Source organism: Abrus precatorius, unplaced genomic scaffold (assembly GCF_003935025.1).
Source record: "Abrus precatorius isolate BTA unplaced genomic scaffold, Abrus_2018 Scaffold3, whole genome shotgun sequence".
Taxonomy (NCBI): domain Eukaryota; kingdom Viridiplantae; phylum Streptophyta; class Magnoliopsida; order Fabales; family Fabaceae; genus Abrus; species Abrus precatorius.
Genome location: NW_020874373.1, coordinates 24,035,640 through 24,052,883, shown reverse-complemented (window position 1 = coordinate 24,052,883; position 17,244 = coordinate 24,035,640). Strand labels below are relative to the sequence as shown.

The window sequence follows — 17,244 nt, the reverse complement described above, 5'->3', positions numbered from 1 at the left end:
ATTCTGCAATTTGGAATGCTACCATGAATCACATTGGAAAAAGAGTCATGCATTCATTATATTAGTAAATGATACTGAAATGAATAATAATCCTTAATTAACTAGTCGTATAAGCATCACATGCAAATTTTTTTAATGATTGTTATATTGATTTATTTTATTTATAAATTTAATAATTTTGATGGTAAATTAGTTGTCTATTACATTCTTTTAACTTATTATAAATATGTCCAGCTCCTCTATTTTTATTTGAAACTTGTATATCTTGATGTCAAAATAATTAATCATGGCAAACATTATAATTTTACTGAGAGTGACTAAAATATTTGTCCCAAAGGACAGTTGGGATATGATGACAATTCTCACGCCACTACTATTTAAGGTATAAATGTTAGAAATAGGCTTTAACTGTAGCATACGGTCTAACTTTTTAAATCTTAGCTTAATTTATTTAGATAATAGATTTAATTTAAATTTTTTAAAATGTTTAATTAATTAAATAGGTTAAATTTAAATTTGAGAAAAAGTCTATTAGGCTTTATAGAATAACTTATTTAAGATTTATAAAATTTATAATAATATATTAAATAAATAAAATTTTAAAATAAATAAAATCTTGAATTAAAATTCTAATTACTTTTAAGTATCCCTACTACATACCTTTTGAGAGAAAACGCGCTGTTTGATGAAATTTTTTGCATTATTATTGTATTTGTTTAATAACTTACTTGTTTAAATCAAATATGTAGTTGTGAAAGTGATTTATGGGAATATGTAAATTTATTATAAAATTTAAAGTGTTGAACTTTTTTTTATAACTTATTTAGATATAAATTTTATGACTTTTATAGAAACATACTTATTTATATGTTTTGATAACCTATTTATAAAGAGACTTAATAACCTATTAAAAAATCTCAATACAAATTAAGTCATTAAAAATGTTAATATGTCAAATCAAGCTTTTAAAATTATTAAATTGATAAAGTCTACTTATAAAAAGCCTAACTTAGTCTAACCTATTCTCATCCTTAAATGTACATCATATTGTTTGATCCAAACTAAAGGTTAAATGTATTAGCATACTCATTTAGAGTGTCACTTCATTACATTTTTATAGTATTGTTAAGATTCATGAGAGACCATAACAACCACATATACCTCTAAAGTCTTGACATTTGTGCACGTTAGTAAAAATTTTTGAAGAAGTTGATTAGGTGATGACTGATTGTGGGGTTGGGCCATCATGCGTCGTAGGTAGCCGTCATATTTAGAGTTCTAGTTTCAAGGACAATTCTTCCAAAAGATCCAAAGACATCTTTTTTGGATTCTAAGGACAACAATTAAGACATATATTATTAATTAAAGGTGTCAATGTTTTCTTTTATATATTTGCATATTCTTAACTCTAATAATGACCTTGTCTATTGTATTTAGGAAAAGTAGGTTTATTCTTGATTCTAGGTTTATTCTTGATTCTTTTGTAGACATGTATATAGTTGACCTTGTCTATTGTATTTAGGGATATATATATATATATATATATATATATATATATGTGTGTGTGTGTGTGTGTGTGTGTATTATAATGATGTTTTATCTTGTGTAGTTTCTTTCACGTAAAGATTTAACTTGTAAACAACTTATATTATTTCTTTAAAGTTTAAAACTATTTTAAAAGTTCATATTTTAAGCATGATTAAATAAATGTATGTGATTAATTCTTTTATATATTAAGGTTAGAGGTAGGAAATGATTTATATAGGTTATTCTTGGTTCTTCTTATACTTATTTTTTTGTAGATATCATGGCATGTACATGGTTGATCTTATTGAGGGGATCATATAATTCTAAACGATGTATATCATTGTTATACATACTATAACATCCTGATGTTTGTCCCTCCATGTTCATGTGTGCAACGCAATTCTCTTTCTTTCTTTTTTTAAAGGTAATTCAATGTATTTTACAAAATTTCATGATTTTGGTTAAAGAAATTTTGAGATAAAAGTATTTATTTTTATTTTATTAAAATTATTTTCTCTCTAAATGCATGTTTGGTTTTTAAGAAAAAGAAAGTTTCAAATGCTTTAAAGTATTTAAAAATTCTTTAGCAAGTTGTCTCAAAAAGTTGACTCTAACCATGAGGAAACTCTTTAATTGAATTTGATTTGCAAATGTAACATACATCGGTGAAGGTAGTGTATTGCTGGAATTGTTGGCTCCTTGGTTTGAAGCCTCAAGTAGGCCCCATTTGGATACCTTACAACATAAAAATGCATAAGTGGTGAAAAATTGTGAAGTTTGTGTGAACAAGAAGTACGATTTTTCTGCACTTATTTATGCATAAAAAAACACATGAATTATGAGACATGTGGTGTTTGAATTACATGTTGACATTCTTGAACCTTTACTTGAGACTTTCTATGTTTTAAAATGTATTTCTAAGTGAATATTTTTTTTTTGTGATGACTCTTAATCTTTGGTTGAGAATTATTTTGCACTTGATGTTTGAATAGATATTATTTCATGAAAGTTATAAATTTTAAGCGAGTTGTCTACTCAAAAGTTTGTTGAGAACTAAAAGTTGATTTGATAGAATGCCTAATATGAGTATGTATGTTTGATGTATCTGAACAAAGTCACATTGTGTGTTGTACTCTTTGGAAATGTATAGTTTGGTACATGTGTTGGTTGTATGAAACACTAAGGATGTGCATATTGGCATATGCAAGTTGAGTGGACATCATTTGTGAATTGAGCCTTTTTTGGGTAAGAAATGTGTAATGATATGGTAAGAGTAAATTGATATGTAAGTATATATGCTCTAAGGAATTTGGCTATGATTTCTACTTAGACCTTAAGTTTATAATTGAATCTAATGGCTAAAATGTAAACTTATGTGAAAACTTGTTTTCTTTCTTTTTGAAAATAAATGAATAGTATAACTCTAGTTGGATAATGGTTAAAACTCAAGAAAAGAGATGAGGCTAGTGAGTTTGGAACTCTTAGAGAAAGTGCATTGAGGCACATGTATAGTTACTTGCCAATTCTCTAATATGGTTCTAAATAATTGGTGAAAGGATATGGGATCCTAAGTTGGTCGACGCATGTTTGTGTGATTAAGGGAAGGAAACTCCAAAATATACATGACTATTCAGAAGGAAAATAAGTGTGAAACATCTGCTCGCTTGTGAGGGGAGTCACGAAGTCATTTTATAATTGTTGTTGGTGAAAGATAGGGAGGACCTCAACATCTAGGGGATTTAATGGAGTTAGGTGACTTACCAATAGTCTTATGAGTGATCCTAGGCCCTAGAACTTTGGCTACGATTCTCCATGTGATGCTCTTTATATCCTGACTTTCTCCTAAAACTTATCATGTTGGTCAAGGTAAATTAGTTGGTAGAGGTTCTAGTACGCACCATACATGCGAAATATAAGTTAACTTGTGAAACTTCTAACAACTTCTGAACAATAAGATTGTTATGGATCCAGAGTCGCATAAGCATAAAAATGATATTTTTGCTAAAGCTAGAGTTATCATTTGCATTGATTATACAATTGTTTTAATGTAATAATTGTAAAAATGTAATTAGACTTGCATTTTATTAAATTATAAAAGTTACAATTGTTTTAATGTAATAAAACAATTGTAATATATGCTCGTATTTACTTTATTTTATTTCTTTTTTCTTAATATTACTTACTTGAAAACATATCTCACTCCTTTTCTTTGTTGACATATATTGTGGTGTTGGATATTTTCTTCTAGTTGTTGTAGATTTTGAAGATAACTTTATTTCATCTTTTTCTCCACGTTGAGCTATAATTTCAAGAAGACCCCCTGAACATCAAGGAGATAGAGGAGGACCCTCCAGAAGAGTCATAACTTGTTGTTTAGTTTATTCTATTTGATTGATCCGCTGCTAGTAGAGTCCGTCGACAATGTGGTGGAGGGTTAGACATTTTATGTCTTATTTAACTTGGGTGTAATGTACTCTTTTTTTTTTTTTGTAATTTCAATGGTTTTGTATTGTATCTTTAAGTTTCTTGGATTCCAATGTTCTTTCTTCTTCTCATATTTCAATATTTTTGCAAACTAATAAAGGATTTTTACATTTTCAATTCGTCTTATTTCTTAGCTCAAACTAAAATTATTGAAGATGTTTTTCAACATTATTTTTTATTTTTCTTATAACTAAATTCAATACATCTTCTCTTATTTTCTATCTATAACTAAAAAAAATTTAGAGTATTTTCTATTCTAAACTCTAGTGTCAAAATTTTGAGTGACAACTATTGAAACTCTTGTAAACTTTTCCGTTTGATTATAACAAAACATATTTATATAAACTTTGGGTGGTAATTGTTTTAAATCTAATATTTGAAAGAAACCATAAAAGAAGTAAAAGGCAAAGGATATAAGTTTGTACTATTCACATGTATAAATATAAAAATTGATGATCAACAATACTATAAAAGATTACTTAAATATACAAGTTGATGATTAATTGTCTATATTTGGGATATTTTTATAGTTTATTTTTATATGTTTGACCCTTATTTGATAAGGATTTTAGACTAATTTTATTATTAATTATTGCAGTTTAGCATAAATTGATAACTAGAAAATTGTAGAAGTATTATAGTTATGATTGAAAAAAAAATTGATAAAAAAAAATAGTGTCATGCACAACAAGAACTACGACCATGTTAGAGGTACATTTACAAATTTTCTAGGAATGAAGAACTCAATTTAAGGACAATTAGTGCCTGTGACTGAAACAATATTTTCAGAAATGACTTTTGATGGCTTTTGGAGTCATTTGAAAGTGGAGATCATAGGTGAAAATGAAGAATATATTTCTATAGTTTGAGCAAGTGATTGAGAATGCATTTTGGGAATAAGAACTTTTCTCATCTCTTTTCCCTTAAGATCCCTTTAGTTTGCATTACTTTTCAAATGAATAGTGAATTTCTTTACAATAGTTTTCTCTTCTTATTTGATTATGAGTAGTTAAATTTATAACTAGAATTATGATGTATCCTTTGCATAGTTATGTAATCTTTATTTTAATGACAATTGCGGTTTCTTTCTTATATTAGTTTTTGCCCTAGTATGTTTATATTTGTATGTTTAGAATTAGTCACTCTTAATATATTATAATTGATTGCATTGTAAGTAATTGTACTAAATGTAGTTAATGAAACTATTTATGTAATCAACTGGACCATAGAAGAGATATCTTTTAAAGTAGAGCTTCTAGTTTATCCCAAACTAGCTCTTTTAGTTGGTAAGGACTAACCATTTTTGGGGTACGGAAACAAGCTTCCTTGACTCAAGCATTGGATTAGTTTCACAGGCGATCCAAAATATCATTGGGGGTTGGTAAAGAGAATTAGATTGTAAAACTGGAAAGATTGAAAAACTATGGTAGAAGCTACGAGACTGGCCATGGAGCACCTTTTGTTCCAGCCATGTACTACGGTGGCTTCCCTTATACTTCAGTAACCGGGGAGATTGTACTCTCGATAAATGCTCAATGGTAAGTGTTTAGGACTCCTTGGAGTTGCTAAGGTCTGGACCAATTCATTGCTTCTAAAGTTGGTTTTGAAGCTTATAACCTGCTAAAGTTGCCGAGGATAAAATGGGACAAAGAATCAAGTGAACCAAACTTAATTTTTCTCTATTAATCGATTATTAAATTAACAAACTCATAGACTCTTTATGTTTTCTCTATCTTGCCTTGCATAACCATTGAGGATAATAGTTTAGAAAAAAAGTATTATTGTATAACTATTAGGTGTTAGTAGTTTTAGTATTAATAATTGACAATCATAGAAAAATCATAATCAGAGTTAAACTAAAAGTGGATATAAAAAGTGTAAAAGTAAAATTATAAACTCTAGATTTATCTTAAATAATTTTGTGTTAAAAGTTATGCTATATTTTTTTCTCTTTTAATATTATATCTTTTATAAATTTCTTTTATCTTCATACGCATTATTTAAGTTTAAATAATGAAATACGACACTTTTAATAATTAAAAATAATATTATAAGATGATATTTTAAGAACTTAATTAAAATTTTTTTTTTATTACTTTTCAATTGATATACTTGCTAATAAATAACTATATTTATATATAAATTGATGACTAACTTACTTGATGCTTAATGAATATTAGTTTTGAAAAGAATAAATTGATAAATATACAAATTGATGCCTAACTTGTTTGCATTGATCGTTTCTACGTGGTTATGTTTTCTTTTCATGTTATTAACACTAAATGTTGGGAAACATGAAAGACCAGGTGTAAAACAAAAATTATTAAATAATAAATTGTTTTACGCTTGTGGAAAATTCCACTCTTGGAATTGCAATCCTAAATCTCTGAATTCTATGACAACAGGAATTAATAAAAAACCTAGTAACTTTATTTTTCTCCTATTGAGTTAAGTTATATATTTTAACCCATATTTATTATAATTAGGTATTCAAGTTCAAATAAGTAGATATTTCATTCAAATTATATATTAACCTGGTTTTTAAAAGGTATCACTAATTATAATAATAATAATAATTAGATAATTCTAATAATAATAGCACAGTTTCTAATAGAGATGATAACAAAGGAAGAGATTAATATTGCTAGTTGCCCAACTATTACTGCTTCACATTTTTCAATTGCGGTGTTGCAAGGAGGAGCTCAAATCTGTGGGAACATGGATGTTAAGTTAATAATAAGAATGTCATTTTCTAATAATAAAATAGTTTTTTTAATCAAATCAACTTGTTTTTTTCCTTGAGTGACTTGAATGTTTTCTAATCCTCAAATCTGACCGATTTTCAAAATGAAAAAGATAGTAAAAAAGGTTACTATATAATATTTCTTCAACATAAATAAATGCTAAGCAATATTTTCTTATTCTTTCAAATTTTTCTAATGAATATCGTCATGCAAATTGTTAAGGATAATTCTTAACAACATTAAATTAGAGTGGTTAAGCATCATTATTGCTCATTAAATTCAATCTTTATTTTTCTTTTTTTTTATAATATTTTTGTCTTAATTTCTAGTTTAAGTAAAATTTTTCATTTTTGCTCAAGTGAATTTTACATACTTAAAACTAAAATTACTTTTTTGGCTTAAGCAATTTTTTGTACTTAGATTAAAATTATTATTATTTTTTTTTGCCAAAATTTACTTAAGTGAATTTTGTTTGCTTAAGCCAAGATGCAGGGCAGTTCCGCCAAAACCGATGAAGAAAGAGACCGTTAATAGCAAGCCAGAGCATCCGAGTTGGAATCCGAAGATACTGCCAGGACAAGAGGACTACATCCATCAATAAATACAACGCAATTCAATTTTCATTCGCTCGTTTTAAAGTTCCCTCGCTGCTACTCAGGACTGCATTTTCTTCTCTCTCTCTCACACACACACACACCCTTCTTCCCATAACTAAAACGCGTGAAGAATTTGAGGAATTCTTCTTTATCTTCTTCCTCCTTCAGGTCTTTCTCTCCCTCTCAAATATCTACGCATGAAAGCACGCGTCAGAAACTCGACCTGCCTCTGAATTTGAGGAATTCAAACAAAACTAGTTTTGTTTGTTTTTTTTTTTCTTTGAAGTTGTTTCAGATGTGTTTTAATATTTTTCATGAATGCATTGGTTTGTATAAATGCCTGTTTGTTGATGCATTTTTTAACCCTGTAAAATCTCAGGTTCGCTGAATCCATCATTTTTGGTACTTATGATTACAACTTCGAGGGGGGAGAAATGGTTTTATTATTTAATTTTTGTCAAATTAGGATTAGGATCCACTTTATTATCTGATCTAAATATTAAACAGGGACACGTTAGAGTTAGAACTTAGAAGCTGATATTTGAGAGTTGGTGATATACTTGCTTTGAGAGACAGAGAGAGAGCGAGAGAGAGAGAGAGAGAGAAATTGACTTACGTGTTTAGAAGTTTTGGTTTGCTGATATTTGCGTATAGTATTCGACGAACCTCTGTTTCATCCTCTTTTTTAGATATTCTTGGAATTTTTTTTATGTTTTCAATTATGAAACATAAACAGACTCTCATTTCATCGTTTTTTCTTCTCAAGATTACCGTCATGCTTATTAATGTTGACATTTTATGTGTATTATTACTATTATCTGAAAATTAGTTGAAATAACCACCGTTAATATGCAATATTATATCTCAATTCTTATCATATGTGCCTGATTATGATACCTTAGTTACGTAATTACTCTCATTTCTGCTCATTAGAACTAATCTTCTGTTTTCTGCTCATTTTTGTTCGGGTAATCCAGCGTACTGATTATGGATTCATATTCCTTAAAGTCTGTGTTCAATTTGCCTGCGCCGTTTCGCTCATGTTTTAGTTTCAGGTACTATATTATTCATTTACGTGAATAATATATTTTGTTGCTGCAGATAAGTTTAGCTGCCCTGAAGTTAATCCTATTAACTTCTATAATTTGTTTAATCGACGAGGTCTTAAATAAGAGATGATTGTCTTTCACTTTTATTTGTGACATAACATAAAAATTGGTAGTTGCCTTTCAAACCTGTGATTGTCCAGATTTAGAAAATACTCTGCACCTTAATTATCTCACAAGGGTTCTTGATTAGCATAACGAGCTTTTCTATTATGTGGCTTAATTATCTCGCAAGGGTTCTCGATTAGCATAATGAGCTTTTCTATTATGTGGCTAGCAGATATTTTAATTCACTTCAGAGTGAATGCTTTCCTATCTGTTTTCACTCTGATGTAAACATGATCATCTCTGCACCAACTGGGAGTGGTAAAACTGTTCTCTTTGAGCTTTGCACTTTGAGGCTACTATCCAGGTTCATCTCTGCAGAGGGAAGATTCATAAATGTAAAGGGGTCTCTTAAAACAGTAAGTCCTTTCCCGAAAGATTCCAAAAGTGAAAACATTTCTCATGGCCTTCCTTCCAAAGAGTTTAATTTTTTCGTGCTCAAGGCAAGAAAATGCCTACAATCAGGTTTTCTTTATTCCCGTGTCCAATGTTATAAATCCAATAATTTTTACCAGCCCAAGCTTTTGCACATTTTGAGTCATATGAAGCACAGTTTGATGAGTATTTGTAACTAACTGTTGGTACAATGGTCTTCTCGCATGGTGTGAAGATCTACATAGCCCCATCTAAGGCTTTAGTACAGGAGAAGCTCCGTGATTGGAATAAGAAGTTTGGGCCTTGGGGGATAAATTGCCTGGAGCTGACAGGAGACAATGAATCTTACACTCCAAGGAATATACAAGAAGCAGATATTATTCTGACAACTCCCGAGGTCAGTGTGCAAATGGAATAACATAAGTAGATCTAGGCCACTTACTCTTTATTCTTTATCATACTCTCCTTTTTCCTTTGAAATGTTAAATGAATGCAGTTTATTATCTTCATGAGTTAATAAGTTTATGCATATGTTCCCTAATCCCCGCAGCCTCTAAAAGCAAATCTTATTTAATAAGAAATTAAGGTACACTTGTAATTTTTGTGTGATAAATCAGCATTCCGTCTTTTGTTTAAAAAATGTGTGCTTTTTTGATGGTCTTCTCCTTGTCCATGTATTCATGCACAATAATTAGGCTGAGTGAGTTGTTTACACTATGAGAGATAGCTGAACTTGATTTTTTGTCCAATGAGTAGAAATTTGATGCAGTATCACGATATGGTATAGAAGGTGGTGGCTTGAGCTTTTTCAGTGATATTGCACTTTTACTGATTGATGAAGTTCATCTATTGAATGATCCACGTGGAGCTGCTCTGGAAGCAATTGTTAGCAGAATAAAAATTGTTGCTTGCAATCCAAAAATGAAATCAAATCCACTGGCTCAGGTCCGCTTCCTAGCTGTTTCAGCCACAATTCCAAATATTGAGGATCTAGGTAATTTTTTGTATATTGATGTTGTCAAAAGAGTTATGTAAAATAAAATAACATGTCAACAACGACGGGAAGAATATTATGCAATATATATGCACTATTGCAGCTAAATGGCTCAAAGTTCCGGACCAAGGGATTAAAAGGTACATAAACATTTCCATCTCCACCTCCTTTATATGACTTTGTAATATAATGCTGAAAGTCAATATCCAGAAAAAAATTGCTTTGCTTTTGAATGTTCACAGGTTTGGAGAAGAAATGAGGCCGGTAAAGCTAACAACCAAGGTTTTTGGTATGCATATAAAATTAACACAACTGTCGTTAATTTAATTTCTTTTCTATTATTATTGCATCGTATTATAAAATCTTTACAACCAAGTTGGATTGGATTTTTTTGGTAACAGAGAAACACCAGCAACAGATTCCTAATTTGAATTTTTATTATACATTAGTCAGTGTCTTCGTCTGTAGTCTGACAGAAATTTAGAAATGTTATATTATTATGCTACTACCAAATTTATGCAGGTTATGCCCCAGCCAAGAACGATTTTCTCTTTGAAAAGGTTGCTCTAGGTTATGTTACTTCTAAATAATCCGTTTTACCAATTAAATTTATCATAATTTCTGATTTATGGTACTACCATGCAGCGCCTTCAAAATTATATTTTCGGTAAGCAGAGATAATTCAACCTTTCAATTGACAGCTCTACACTTTGTAACTTCTCTCTGATATTAAAATTTGTACATAAGGTGAAAAATTATTATTCTACAATTTACAAATGATTTCAGATATTCTCATGCAATACTCAAGAGGGAAATCTGCACTTATATTTTGTTCAACAAGAAAAGGAGCACAAGAAGCAGCTCAGCGACTCTCTCACATAGTCATGACTTTTGGTCAATCAAATCCATTCATTAAGAACAGAGAACAACAAGATCGGCTGAGGGAGGCTTCTCTTTCATGCAGTGACAAGCAAATGCAGTCATATATTCTTTATGGTGGTATACAAGAATCCTGTATATTGCTTTGAGCTTTGGCTAAATTATAATGCTTTCTGAAAGTGATTGCAAACCCATGCACGTGAATTAGAATTTCAAATAGGTAAGTGTGTGACTGTCGAAAATGCTTTGCTGGCAGTTGGTTATCACAATGGTGGCCTTTGCCTTAAAGATCGCAATATTGTGGAGGGCCTTTTTCTCAAGGGTGACCTTGAAGTACTTTGCACTACAAATACACTAGCCCACGGAATCAACCTCCCAGCACACACAGTGGTTATTAAATCAACACAGCACTTGTATGTTATATCTGATAATTTTTGTGCACATCATTGTACCATATGGAAAAATATGCTTCAGCAAATTGATTTATTGAAATATATTAATGGGCCAGCAACAAGGAAAAAGGTCTCTACATGGAATATGACCGCTCCACCATATTGCAGGTTTGCTTCTTTAGATACCTTATGATAAGCGTATATTAATATTGCAAAATGGCTGATGATATAAGTAATTATGAATTTCAACAGTTAGGTACTCCTCAGTTTTAATATAGAGTCATTACGCGTATCATCTGCATAAATGGCCTTTACAATTGACGTAGCAATAGAAAATTAGTTTTGTAATTTTAAAAACAATTCTTTGATTACTATTTATACTGGATAGCCGATGATTTAGAAGTCCATTTTGTGTTAGTTACTCCTTTTCTCTTAGAACACTAGCATGTGCAATCATATGATATGTTTACTTTGCTCTATTCCTTCAGTCACACTAAATGGTAGGAGGAGGGAGAATCAATGCTTGGCTTTTCCATGGTATTTAGTTGCACTATTGGATTGTCGATATATGATTTGGGGTAAAAATTTTGTGGTACAGATGTGTGGAAGGGCAGGCCGACCACCATTTGATGATACAGGCATGGTTATAATCATGACAAGGAGAGAAACGGTGAACTATGCTACTTGCAAATACATTTCCTTCTCGTGTCTCTCTCTCATACCTATTGTTTGGAATTGACCTGCATAATGATTTTTACTTTTACGTGAAGTTCTTTAATTTTGACTACGAGATTTATTGTTTCAAAATACGTGCTCTCATGTTCTCTTTCATACCGTCACACCACAGGTTCACTTGTATGAGAATCTCTTAAATGGGTGTGAAGTGGTGGAATCGCAGTAAGACTGCTTCTTTCTAAGTTGCAGAATACATATGACTTCTTTGAATGTTGCTCACATTCTGCAAACATTGTGCATTTATCCTGTTCAGCTAATTAATATTTATTTAGCATAGATTGCTCTCATGTGTGACGGAGCATTTACTTGCGGAAATAGTTCAACTGACAGTATCTGATATTACAAAAGCAATTGAATGGCTGAAATGCTCCTACTTGTATGTTAGAATGCAAAAGGTAAGTGATTCAGGGAACCTGTTAGTTTCGTTGATTAGTTTCCCATCCCATCTGATGCAAACTCTTATACATGAGCAGAACCCTGTGAACTACACAATTAAGAAAGGGATTTCTGGTGACCGTTTAGAGAAGCATGTACAAGGTACAATAGTCATTGTTTGGTTGTCTTTATAGCTTTCTACATTTTACCATCCCCTTTTCTCTTCGTCTTAAATATTCCCTTTCCTCTCCCCTCTTGTTTGCCTCCATAAATTATTAAAGCGATGTTATCTCAGAGATTTGTGTGCAGAAAGTCAATGAGTTATCACAGTATCAAATGGTCTGGGTTGATGAAGATGGCTTCCTCTTGAGACCATTAGGTACTGATATCTATAAATAATATTCGTGATGTATTTATCAAAGATTATAATACAAACTGGTAGCTGATATTTTCTGTTTTCTTAGATCCTGGAAGGTTAATGACAAAGTACTATTTGAGATTTGACACTATGAAACAGATAATGCGGACTCCTGAAAATTTCAGTTTAGAAGCTGCACTTCATGTTGTGTGCTGTGCAGAAGAAATTGCATGTGCGGATATATTTGTGAAATCTTTTCATACCCAGTGTATCTACATTAAATATTGACACAATTCTGCACTAAAAAATGAAGGGATACAGCTCAGACGCAATGAGAAGAAACTCCTAAATGATATAAATACTGATAGAGATGGCCGACTTCGATTTCACATTCTTGGAGAAAAAGGGAAAAGGAAAAAGCGCATTCAAACAAGAGAAGAAAAGATATTTATTTTAGCAAATGATTGCCTAACTGGCGATCCTTCAGTCCATGATCTATCTCTGATTCAGGTGTAGCAACTGTAACTTCAGTATTTTGTGTAGATCAACATTTTTAAATCTTACTGATTAAGTTGATATGCTATAGGACATGAATTCTATATGTTCAAATGGATGTCGAATTGCAAAATGCATGAAAGACTATTTTGTTTATAGAAGGAATTACAAAGGAGCAGTGAAATCAGCCCTTCTAGCCAAATCACTAGACCAGAAACTTTGGGATGACAGTCCATACCTTTTGAAACAGTTACCAGGAATTGGGATGGTTACAGCAAAGGTAATGGTTTATTAATTCATTGATGTTATTAATATTTATAAAATAGTTGCCGACACTTATGCACTATCCTATAATTGTGTGATATTCTTATTTTGATGTTCTAACCAGGCGCTTCATTCAATGGGAATTAAAACGTTTGAGGCACTTGCTGTTGCTGATCCAAGGAGAATAGAAATAGTGACTGGTCGAAAATACCCATTTGGTAACCATATTAAAGATTCTCTACTATCACTACCTCCAAAAGTTGATGTGAAGCTTGCAGAAATCGAAAGCAACATACAAGGAAAGTCCAAGCTAGTAGTAACATTAACTAAGATATCAGAATCAGGCCAATCCGTTAAACGGCATTACGCTGATATGGTGTGTTATCCAAATGTCTTCTGCGGAGATTTTTATTCATTTAACAATTAATAAGTTACAATTACTTTTTATCACACAGATCATTGGTTCAGAGGAAGACAACACTATTCTCTTTCATGAAAAAATCAGGTGATGATGAGTTGCTAAGTATGAATCTATGACTTGATAGTGTACACCAATTAAAAAGTTTCTATTAAACATGTCTTATTGATGGTATTGACTCCTTGGTTTGTAGAGAACTGTGTAATTGTTCTTCTTTCATCTTATCAAGGTTTAATGTTCTCCATTTCATTGCTGCAGGGTTGACCAGTTCTCCAGGTACGTAAATTGGCTTTACTTTTACAGTAAAAGCTTATTATAGGGCAATACAGATTCAAAGTGTTTAAGAATTTTAATTTGGATGATTTTCCATTCAATATTTAAACAAAAGGTCACTGTAAACAAAAGGCATCATATGCAAGCAAATTGTAATAATTTGTGGTATCTAGTCTAAAGAGAGTATTCTCTGTCCATATAACTAGAAAAAACAACAAAAAGAAAATAACTAATTGCAGTTCTGTATTAAAAGTATATATCTATCTCGTAGTAGGGTGAAAAAGGAGGGAGTTGTTTCTGTAGTTTATGGACAGAGAATACTCTGTAGGGAGACTTTTGTCTCTAGGACAGCAAGCATATTGCTTTACTATTTTGTGTTCAGTTATATATTTCATCAATTAATCTCCAATGATCTATCACTCTCACTGTCAGATAGTCAACTGCTCTTATGCTACCTATTTTTTTAAGTTTGACACATTTTGGCTTAAATACGTGTTTTTTTACTCATATTGCAGCCCATACAGTGTAACAATTCTTGTCCCCATCCTACAAGGAAAGCAGACTATCAAGGCTGATTTTATATTTGAGGAATATAGTAAGATGCGGTTAATATATGTTGTCTAATATAGTTTGCTAAATTGTGGTATGATAACTCAATTCTTCAGTTTTTCCATTCAGTTGGTATTGATGTCCACCAAAAGCTTTCCTTTATGAAGGAGAGTAATTCAAATTTGGTTCTAAAATGGGGGAAACAGGCTTCTTATCCTCCACTTGAAGAGGTATATATCATAGAAGATGACAATATAGATGCACCTCTTTTACCATTGAAAGAGAAAGAGAGATGCTCTTTGAGCAAGGACAAGCCGGAAAGGGATTCCATGTTAGTCATTTTCCTTTGAAATGTATGATATATATGTTTATCTTCTTGTCCATGTAAGTATAGAGTTTTCTGAAGTCCTAAATTTTAAATTTGTTCTTCTGTTGCAGTCCAAGTTTCAACCTCTTGGATGAAAGGTTAGAGGAAGGTAATTCCAGAATTGATTTTATTAGCTTTTATGATGTTTGAAAACATTCTTCCTTTCATCTCTGTTAGTTTTGTTGGAAGGTGAACATGCTCTTGGAGTTGAAGAGGACAAATACAAAGTCATCACTGAGAAAACAGTATTTGACCACATACGGGAAAAGGCCAAAAACTTCTCTCTCCTGTCTGCATTTGATAATATTCGCTGTCCATCACTAGAGGTCCTTCTTGCAAGAAATCATGCGCGTGATATGAGGCCTGTCCATCTTCCTGAGATAGTTGTTCTTAATGATGACGAAAAAATCGAGGTTTCTATACAAAATGATGTTGATTTGCCTGCTGAGCTCATGAAGGCAGAACAATATGATATCAACCCCTATCTGACTTCAAATGATCGTAGTACAGCTGGAAGCCCAAATAACAAGAGCAGTATAGTTGATACAGGTAAACCTTTCTACAAGCATGCGATTCAGAATTCTGTTTTTGCTGTTTATGTCATCATTGTTTATTTTTATTGCCGAAGGTATTTTTCTCCCTGAACCTGAAGCAAGAACTTGTGAGAAATCAACTGAAGAAAATGTTTTTGATCACATACGAAGAAAATCTAAGGATTTTCCACTGAGTGCTGCTTTTGGTGTGGGAAGAGACACAAATTGCTCGGACGTCACTGATAGTATGCTTTCTTCATATATGGAAACTGCTGATGTAGAAAAATATTCATACAATATTCAAGTTGTTACTGAGGTAAAAAGTATGAAATTTTAAGGTTCTTTATTTAGCATTGATGGAGGACCAAATATTTCTCAAGGTGTTTCAGGCATCCATTTTACTCAGTCTTCCATTTACGTACTGTTAGTTTTTCAATGTAGGCGAAAAAGCGGTCGTCCGAACCCGGAAACCTTGCAGAGTGTAGTAAGAAGCAGTGTTGCTCTTCTAGAGAACCAAAAGAAGACAAGTCTAATTCTAGCGATATAAGAAGACATTGCTGCCCTTTGGAAACCACAGGCCAAACGAAGGATATAGCATCGTATCTTGGGTTTAAGAGTGTGTTTTCCTTTCTCTGATTTTCTTTGGCAAGGGTTCAGCTGATAACCTAACAGTATTAAACTTTTACTCATAGAACGAAATGCGGAGCTAAGTCCTTTACTGCTTCGTGCAGCAGTTAGCACTAGGTACCGCAGGTTGCAGTTAAAGACCTGCCTACGTGGTCCTCGTCTCAACTCACCCGAGGTGGTCCACTTGATGAGTTGGTTCATAGGTCGACTCACTACATAAAAAACATAAAATAATATAAAAAATTGAACAGTTTTTTTTAAAATTCAAAATTTTTCTACCCTTGTTCATTGGTATCTTTTAGTAACTTATACAACTATTTTAAAAAAATCTAAAAATTTTCTTTCATTATCTTAGTTTGGCTCACTTGAGTAAAGTTTTATTTTGCAGTGATTTCTTTTCTATTATTATAATGGGCTAGCCTGACTCATGGTGGGTTGAACCGTTAATACTGATGGGTTAGATAAGTTGGAATATGAAACTTGTAATGGTTGAGCCTAAATTTATAGAACTTGGCTTCGTAGTGACAAGTTGAGCTGAAGTGGTATCCGAATTTAAACTCATTTTAATGAACAGTTACAAGAGAGTTCTATTTCCATAATTTGAGCTTTGTCTTTGATTTGGCTATGAGACGTGATACCATTTTAAATATAAATACTAAAATCATTCTAACCAAAATTTTAGGACAAATGGTTGGTGCTTATTTCATTCGCACCTACAATTAAATCTTTTAGTCACCGATATGCTTATAAAAATCTAAATTCTTACTTTCCAAATAAAATGGAAAAGAAATACAAGGTTCCTAACTAAGAATTAGAACTCTGCTATTTCACTCAAAGACAAAAGACATTCTTCCACCTAATATATTCTTCAGGCTTCTTTCTAACTTATAATAGTCTCTCATTTATTTGTTCCTATGAATTTATACCATAAAATTATCGAAAATAGAAAGAGTAAGTATATACAACTCATAAACTGGTTCATAAAAAAATATACAATATTAATAAATAAAAGAAAATTATTTTCTAATCATCATACCATGATCTAAAG

The 17,244-nt window shown here is 31.5% G+C and overlaps 1 protein-coding gene across 1 annotated transcript; it reads left to right on the top strand.

Moving 5' to 3' along the window:
- The first annotated feature begins 7,422 nt into the window (after window positions 1–7,422).
- Window positions 7,423–16,270, top strand: LOC113861137 (DExH-box ATP-dependent RNA helicase DExH17). Its single transcript, XM_027493753.1, is given in 26 exon segments — window positions 7,423–7,519; window positions 8,329–8,406; window positions 8,738–8,921; window positions 9,173–9,334; window positions 9,694–9,931; window positions 10,035–10,071; window positions 10,174–10,220; window positions 10,718–10,930; window positions 11,067–11,223; window positions 11,319–11,370; window positions 11,801–11,872; window positions 12,050–12,099; window positions 12,215–12,474; window positions 12,608–12,691; window positions 12,777–12,902; window positions 12,984–13,180; window positions 13,257–13,445; window positions 13,554–13,805; window positions 13,885–13,934; window positions 14,106–14,123; window positions 14,636–14,715; window positions 14,799–15,000; window positions 15,108–15,145; window positions 15,226–15,585; window positions 15,665–15,988; window positions 15,991–16,270. Coding segments are annotated over 25 exon segments (3,675 nt in total). The 5' UTR covers window positions 7,423–7,519; window positions 8,329–8,338; the 3' UTR covers window positions 16,206–16,270.
- The last annotated feature ends 974 nt before the right edge of the window (window positions 16,271–17,244 follow it).